This window comes from Benincasa hispida, chromosome 7 (assembly GCF_027475165.1).
Source record: "Benincasa hispida cultivar pf3 chromosome 7, pf3_genome.v1.1, whole genome shotgun sequence".
Taxonomy (NCBI): domain Eukaryota; kingdom Viridiplantae; phylum Streptophyta; class Magnoliopsida; order Cucurbitales; family Cucurbitaceae; genus Benincasa; species Benincasa hispida.
The window spans coordinates 54,584,029-54,592,535 of NC_143484.1; the positions used below are offsets into that span (position 1 = coordinate 54,584,029).

The 8,507-nt window shown below is 45.5% G+C and overlaps 1 protein-coding gene across 1 annotated transcript; it reads right to left on the reverse strand.

Moving 5' to 3' along the window:
- Positions 1-7,525: 7,525 nt before the first annotated feature.
- LOC150035254 (uncharacterized) lies at positions 7,526-8,080 on the reverse strand. The gene has a single exon (XM_090315289.1). The coding sequence runs from the start codon at positions 8,078-8,080 to the stop codon at positions 7,526-7,528; it is 555 nt and encodes a 184-aa protein (XP_090171415.1).
- Positions 8,081-8,507: the final 427 nt, after the last annotated feature.

Here is an 8,507-nt window from a genome sequence, read left to right on the forward strand (position 1 = left end):
TAAAATAAATAGTATTCAGTTCAAGTAACCCGTGATTTTATCATATTTTAACTGATTAGTAGAAAAAAATCCCATCGAACTTAGCTATATAAATACTGACAGGACACATGCTCTTCTCCATCTTATAGTGTGATCTCCTTCGTTCTTATGTCCTTTGCAGTTTGAATTGTGATTCTCTTTCAATCTTACGTTCTTTACATTCTTTGTCAATCAGACTCAAATTGCAAATCAGCCTTGAATTGCAGTAGGAAACTGTAAGTGAGGAGAAGGGAGAAAGAAGAAAATATGGGGAATTAGGGCTTCCCTTCTTTTTTTGTTTTCATGTATATATATTTTTTCTTTTTTTTCTTTTTTTTTTTTCTTAAATTTTTTTCCTTTTTTTTTTCACACTTTTCTCTCTTTTTTTAAAACTAATTTCCTCCCTACTATTTTTTTTTTGTGTAGAAGTTACAGTGCAACCAAAGGAGCACAACAAAACAAGTTTTTTTTTCTTTTAATCTCATCGACCTGTCTTTGGTGCGCTCGTGTATCCTGATCGTCATGAGAGGAGCCCCGCAAAGGCTTGCAACTCTCCCATTCGATCACCCTAAGTGGATCCCGAAAAGGTCTACTTTGTAGCACCGTTCGTACATCCTGATCGTCATGGGAGGGGCCCCGTAAAGGCTTACAACTCTCTCATTCGATCACCTTAGGGAGGATCTCGGAAAGGTCTACCTTGTAGCGCCGTTCGTGTATCCTGATCGTCATGGGAAGGGGTCTTGCAAAGGCATACAACTCTCACATTCGATCACCCTAGGGAGGATCCTTGAAATGTTTGCCTTGTTATGTTACTCCTTGATCAAAATTTGAAGATAAGGGAAATATGCCATTGAGTATTTGAAGATGAGGCGGATATGCCATCAAACCTTGAAGATGAGAAGAATATGGCATCAAGATTTTGAACGGAGTCAGGTTGGCTAAAGTCGATCTCGCGTATAAGGCGGAGCCAGACGGACTGGAGTTGTCCTCGCATATAAGGTGGAGCCGAATGGACTAGGGTCGTCCTCGCATATGAGGTAGAGCTAGACAAACCAAACTTGATCTCGCATATGAGGTGGAACCACACTCACATTTTTGGAGAGAAAGCGAAGCTACACAAATTTTGGAGAAGAGGTGAAGTTATACCAATATTTTGGAGAGGAAACGAAACCGCACCACGACTTTGAAGATGGAGCGAATTTGCGTCATCAGTTTGGAGATGAAACGAAGCCACGCCACGACTTGGAGATGAAGCGAAGCTGTGCCATTAGTTTGGAGATGAAACAAAGCCACACCACAACTTTGAAGATGAAGTGAAGTCGCGTCATTAGTTTGGAGATAAAGCGAAGCCATGACATGACTTTGAAGATGAAGTGAAGCCGCGTCATTAGTTTGGAGATGAAGCGAAGCCACGCCATGACTTGGAGATGAGGCGAAGCCGCGTCATTAGTTTGGAGATGAAACGAAGCCACGCAACGACTTTGAAGATGAAGTGAAGCCGTGCCATTAGTTTAGAGATGAAGCGATGCTGCGTCATGATTTTGTAGACCGAGTCATTGAAGATGGAGTCGAGCCATGCACACCGACCTTGAACTTGAAGATAGAGCAGAGTCATACATACCGACCTTTAACTTGAAGATGGAAGTGGGGCCATGCATGCCAATCTTGAACTTAAAGATGGAGAGGCATCAACGAAGCCTTTGAACTTAAAGATGGAGAAGCATCAATGAAGCCTTTGAACTTAAATATGGAGAAGCATCGACGAGACCTTCGCACTTGAGTTTGACAAAGCATCAACAAATTCTTCCATTTGAGTTTGATGAAGCATGAAGATGAAGCATCGATGAAGCCTTTGAACTTAAATATGGAGAAGCATAGACGAGACCTTCGCACTTGAGTTTGACAAAGCATTGATAAATTCTTGCATTTGAGTTTGATGAAGCATGAAGCTTTGGCAGTAGGCTTGACTTTGTGACTTTGAGCATAAAGATGAAGCATCGATGGAGCCTCTAAACTTGAAGATGAAGGAGCATATAAGTTTACTTTTAAAGAGGAAGTGAAGCGCATTCTACATGTGTGCCTTTTATTTACTGTGTTGGCTCCTTACGAGGGATGAACATCTTCAACCCATTGTGTTGCCCCCAATAGGGATGAACATCTTCAATCTGAAGTGTCATTCTTTGACGGGGATGATCAACATCAATCTTGTAGTATTATACTTAAGTAGTTGTGGTACCTCTTCTGATGGACTAAACTTAAATTTCTTTAAGTTTCCTTCGTACCTTTAAAGAAAGGGATCGAATCATGACGTAGGTAAATTTGTTTTTTTTTTTTTACTGGACTGAACTTGAAGTTTCTTTCAAGCTGCCTACATACCCTTCTTAATGATAGGGATCAAGTCATAATGTAGTTCGAAGAGATTTTTTTTTCTTTTTATGCACGACTGAACTTAAATTTCTTTAAGTTGCCTACGTACCCTTTATAATGAAAGGGATCAAGTCGTAACATAGTTCATAGAGATTTTTTTTTTCTTTTTATGCGCGACTGAACTTAAATTTCTTTAAGTTGCTTACGTACCATTTATAATGAAAGAGATCAAGTCGTAATGTAGTTTATACAAAGGTTTTTTTTTTATGCGTAAAACTTTTTGAGAAACTTGCCATTTATTGGGCCAATCCTTAGTGCGTCCTTATCGATTAACTTGTATGCGTCGTTCGTGTAGACCTCCTTGACAATGTAGGGTCCATCTCATTTAGGTGTGAATTTATTCCCTGTATGTCTCGTTGTGATAATGGGTCTCCTTACGGAAAACACTAGATCTCCTACTTGAAAGGATCGAGGCTTTACATGTTTATCGAAAGCCTTAGACATTCGTGCCTTGTAACATTCCAGCGCTTGCTGAGCTTCTAACCGTTTTTCATGCAATGCTTCCAACTCTTGGAGCTGTAGTTTGGCGTTGTCTTCCATAGTCAGCCCTTCTTGCACTGCCATTCTCAGTGATGGAATTTCTCTTTCCAAAGGAAGAACAACTTCTACCCTATAAACGAGAGAGTACGGGGTGACTTTTGTAGGGGTACGGTGAGTGGTGCGATAAGCCCACAACGCTTCACCGATCTTCTCCTGCCAATCTCTCTTCGATTTGGAGATAATTTTCTTCAGCAGGTTGCACAATGTCTTGTTAAATGCCTCAGCCAACCCATTTGTGGTGGCGTTATATATGCATGACTTGTAGTGCTTGATTTTGAATTTTTCACACAACCTGTCCATCAAACTATTGGAGAATTGTCTTCCGTTATCTGTTACGATCCGATGGGGAATACCATATCGATAAATGATATGAGTGCGGATAAAATCCACCACATTTTCTTTCTTAGCTTCCTTTAGGGCGACAACCTCAGCCCATCTTGAGAAGTAGTCAGTGGCTGCGAGGATGTAGGAGTGCCCTGCTTTCGACTTAGGTGTTATAGGGCCGACCAGATCGAGCCCCCATGCTTCAAAAGGCCACGAGGCTATGGTCAGATGTAGAGGCTCGGGCGGTTGGTGAATGAAATTCGCATAATATTGACAAGCTTCATATTTCTTCGCATAATCCATTGAGTCCTGGATCATTCCCAGCCAATAATAACTCATTCTTTTCAGCTGGAATTGTAGTTTTAGTCCTGCTTGATGCGCGCTGTGTCACAATCGCTCTTTCGGAAGCTTCTCTTAGCGATTGTGCGGCACTTGTTCCCGCTCACGAACAAGCCAGCCAACTCGATTACGGACTGCCGATGGCACACCGAGTGCCTCTTGCAACCTCCACCCCCGTTTTAGGGAAAACGGTTTTAGAAAACGGGTTTAGAGAAAAGGTTTTCGTAAGAAGATTTGTGAGTGTGAATAAAGAAAGAAAGATTGTAGTAGACTAGAAAGCAATAAGCAACAACAACGGCTTTATAGAGTACTACTCCGGGTATGAGGAAATGATGGTTAGTCTTATCCCCATATAGTGCATTCTGAACAAAAAGCCAACTGGCGCCCTTGCATATGCAAAAGGGCGAGTGGTCACTTACAATGAAAATGTAAAGAAAGCAAGCTAACTAAACTAATACAATACAGGACATGAAAGTATGCTAGAAGGGGGTTGGATTGGGCATGAGGCCATGGGCAACAGGCCCTGGACAAGCATGGCCGTTACATTCTCCCCCACTTAATTGGTTGACGTCCCCGTCAACCGACCTTGTTCAAAACCTGCGATGGCCGGAGCTGCATTCTTCAAGTCTTCGGCCCGCTCCCAACTGATCTCTTCGTCGGGGAGATCCTTCCATTTCACTAAGAACTCTGTCAGTTCTCGTCTGGGTCTTCCACTACTGCGCGTACGTTTACCCAGGATTTGTGCAACTTCTTTCTCAGCAAAACTCTTCATCGTGATCGATGGGCGCCTTAGCATGTTCCGCTGTCCATCCTCGGGTTCGGGATGATAGGGCTTCAGGAGGCTCACACAGATGACAGGATGAATCTTCATCCATGAGGGTAACTGAACCCTATATGAGGTTCTCCCGACCTTCTCAATTACCTCTACTGGACCTTCATATTTCCTTACTAGCCGTTGGTCTCTCTGGCCTCGGAAACGAAACTGTTCCGGTCGTAGCTTGATCAGGACCTTGTCCCCAGCTTGAAACTCAAGGGCCCTCTGCTTCTTACCAGCCCATTTCTTCACCCTCCTTGATGCTCTTTCTAGGTAGGCGCGAGCTATCTCAGGGGTTTTGCTCCACTCTTTAGTGAAGTTATGTGCCTGAGGACTTTTGCCTGCATAAGGGTGGTCCACCAAGTGTGGCCTGAGTGGCTGTCTGTCGCACACTTCGAGGGCCGCCTTTCCGATCGCGGCACTCTGCTGGCTATTGAAGCTAAACTGAGCCATACCTAACAACTCGTCTGACTGTTTTCGACGCTCAGCCAATTCTGGCGGGGCCATCTGATATGCCTTCCTGGCAGGCGGCTTTGCCCCTGGCAACAACTCAACCTCATGGTCAATCCCCCTTCGTGGGGGTAGGGACTTGGGCAAGCTTTTCGGCATGACGTCCCGATACTCTTCCAAGACAAATAGATCGTCTTGGGGGATCTCCTCTTCAGTGGACTCAACCGATTCTATCGGGATGGTCATGAACGTGGGTTCGTCGTGGGCCGGGCCCCTCTTCAATTGGAGGGCTGAGATCATTCTCACTCCATGTGGCCGCTTGATACTGGCTTGGACTACGGTCGGTGTAGATCCGGTAATGACTAAGCATTTGGCGAGGGGCACTGGTATGACTTTATGTTCAAGTAGGAATTCCATCCCCAGTACCACATCGAAATCATCCATCTTGACAATCACGAAGTCGACGAGGCCCTTCCAGTCTTCTAACTTTACCGGAGTTCTCTTCGCTATCCCCGAAATCGGTAGGGCTGCGGAATTCACAGCTTTCATCTTTCCTGCATCTCTTTCCCAATTCAAGTTCAGGCGGCGAGCTTCCGTTTCCGCCATGAAGTTATGGGTAGCCCCAGAGTCAACCATAGTGGTTTTGGCCGATCTTTGGTTGACCCAAGCGTCCACATACATGAGACCTTTCTCTAGTGGCTCCGTCGCCTTTCCCATATTCTTCTGGAGTGCAGACAGAAATTTCAATGCCCCCATCCTGGGATTCTCAATTTCTGCCGCTGGCTCGGTTACCGTCTCCTCTAGTTCGGCCTCGTCTCCGGAGGTAGAGGCTAATGTGGCTTGAAAAGCATTGAACGCAGTTTGATTTGGACATTCACGCGCCCTGTGTGGCCCTCTACATATGAAACAAGACAGGGGGCGATTGTAATTGTTATGCTGTTGTGGCGGCCCCCGCCAGTTGTTTCCTGATCTCGGTTGGGATGATTTACGGTCCCCCCCTGTGTTCTTGTCTCCTCCCCCAGGCCTGGGAGGGCTGGAACGGCTGTTTCTGTTTTCCTCATTTGAGGAAGTTGATTGCTTCCTCACATCTTGTGAGTCAGTGCTAAGGTCGTATAGTCGTTCAGCTGCCGCATAGGCAGAGGGGAGATTCTGTACTCTCTGTTCATATAGTTTTGCTTTCGCCCACGGTTTCAGCCCCTCCACAAAGCAAAAGACCTTGTCTTTTTCGGACATATCTCGTATGTCCAACATGAGTCCTGCAAACTGTTTTACGTAGTCCCTGATGTTACCTGTTTGCTTTAGCTCTCGGAGTTTTCGTCGAGCCAAGATTTCAACATTTTCAGGGAAGAACTGCGAACGAAGTTCTTGTTTCAATCTATCCCAAGTATCAATAGTGCAACGTCCTTCCTGTATGTCTGTAAACCGTGATCTCCACCACAGTTTTGCATCTTCAATTAGATGCATCGTTGCTATTGTGACTTTCGACTCTTCAGTCACTGTGTTCGTCGCCTTGAAGTATTGCTCAAGGTCGAAGATAAAATTTTCCAGGGCTTTCGCTTCTCGCACCCCACAGAAGGGTTTCAGTTCTGGGATTTTTATTCGGCTTACTGCCACTGCGCCCCCAGGTGGGGCTTGGTTCCCTACCGCTCGGATGGTGAGATTTACCCTAGCACTCACATCTGCTATCTCGGCTCTGACGACATCCAGGGCCGATCGAAAGTCTTCAGATAGGTCGGTTACCATCTGAAGTATTGCTTTTTGGGAGCTGTCCAGCTTTTCGACACGCTCCTCTATGTGGGCAACAGAACCCGAGGAGCTATCGCCTCGTTCAAAGTTGCCGGACCGTACTGTTTTGGTCTCGAGGGTCTCTACCCTCATCATCAATTCTCTGACGGGTAATCCGTCTAGGCGGCCTACCACCGCATCAATTCCATCGGCTTTCTCGGCAACTTCTTGTAGCCGAGTCTCAAGGAAACGAACATTATCTGGGACCTCTCTCAGGTAGAGCATTTGCTCTTCGATCTCTACCAATCTGTCCACATGGGACTTGTTTAGGCTCTTCGTAGCCGACATGATCACTGATCTTCCTTCTATAAGCCAACTTGGCTCTGATACCAACTGTCACAATCGCTCTTTCGGAAGCTTCTCTTAGCGATTGTGCGGCACTTGTTCCCGCTCACGAACAAGCCAGCCAACTCGATTACGGACTGCCGATGGCACACCGAGTGCCTCTTGCAACCTCCACCCCCGTTTTAGGGAAAACGGTTTTAGAAAACGGGTTTAGAGAAAAGGTTTTCGTAAGAAGATTTGTGAGTGTGAATAAAGAAAGAAAGATTGTAGTAGACTAGAAAGCAATAAACAACAACAACGGCTTTATAGAGTACTACTCCGGGTATGAGGAAATGATGGTTAGTCTTATCCCCATATAGTGCATTCTGAACAAAAAGCCAACTGGCGCCCTTGCATATGCAAAAGGGCGAGTGGTCACTTACAATGAAAATGTAAAGAAAGCAAGCTAACTAAACTAATACAATACAGGACATGAAAGTATGCTAGAAGGGGGTTGGATTGGGCATGCGGCCATGGGCAACAGGCCCTGGACAAGCATGACCGTTACACGCTGCATACGCCCGAGTGTACCTCCTCTAGAGCCTTTGGTGACTCTTCTTTACTGAGGCACCGAAGGAAAAGTCCCTCAAGGGATCGACGGTATAAGATCCCTTTGTAGTAAATGAAATGTGCAGCCCTCCTACGAACCTTGATTTTACGGCGAGAGTCATCCAGGAGCCTTCCGTGCTCAAGGTAATCTATGATGGGCTGCCGCCAGCCTTCCTCGTCAGTTAGGTAGACTGATAGCGCATTTGTTTCCCCATATGCAGTCCCAATCAAAGGTATAACCCATCTTCGCCAAAGCGATATATTAAGGGGCACATTATCCAGGTTCGTTAAAGCAGTGGCTAGGTTTGCCAAGGCATCTGCTTTTTTGTTCTCCGTCCTCGGGACATGTTCCAATGCCACGCTTTCAAACTTCTCCATCAATTGGCGAGTGTAGGTGAAGTAGGGTTTCAAGTCATCATGCTTCACCTCGTATTGGCATAAGAGTTGACTGATTATCAATTTCGAGTCACCGAAGATTTTTATACAAGCTACTCCAATTTCTAAGGCCATTTAGAGGCCAATTATCAAAGCTTGGTATTCGACGACGTTGTTTGAACATGACTTGGCAAGTGCGAAGCTATAAGGCAACATGTGCTTTTCTTGCGAAATGAGGACGATACCTGCCCCCGCGCCACTTTTTCATGCCGCATCGTCAAAGAACATGACCCACGGTCCTGAGGTCTCTATAAAGAGAACTTCGCCATCAGGCAAGTCTTCACTTAACTCCCAATCCAATGGAATTGGGTGATCTGCCAGGAAATCGGTCAATGCCTGCCCTTTAACCGCCCTTTGTGGTATATAAACAATGTCGTACTGTTGAAGCATGATTGCCCATTTGGCTAAACGTCCCGAAAGGACCGGCCTAGACAGGACGTACTTGATGGGGTTGGCCTTTGCGATTAAGTATACTGTGAAGGCTTGCATGTAGTGCCTCAAC

What these genes read in the sequence shown, in the direction of transcription:
- LOC150035254 (XM_090315289.1), bottom strand. Translation starts at nt 8,080, where the DNA reads ATGGCCTTAGAAATTGGAGTAGCTTGTATAAAAATCTTCGGTGACTCG.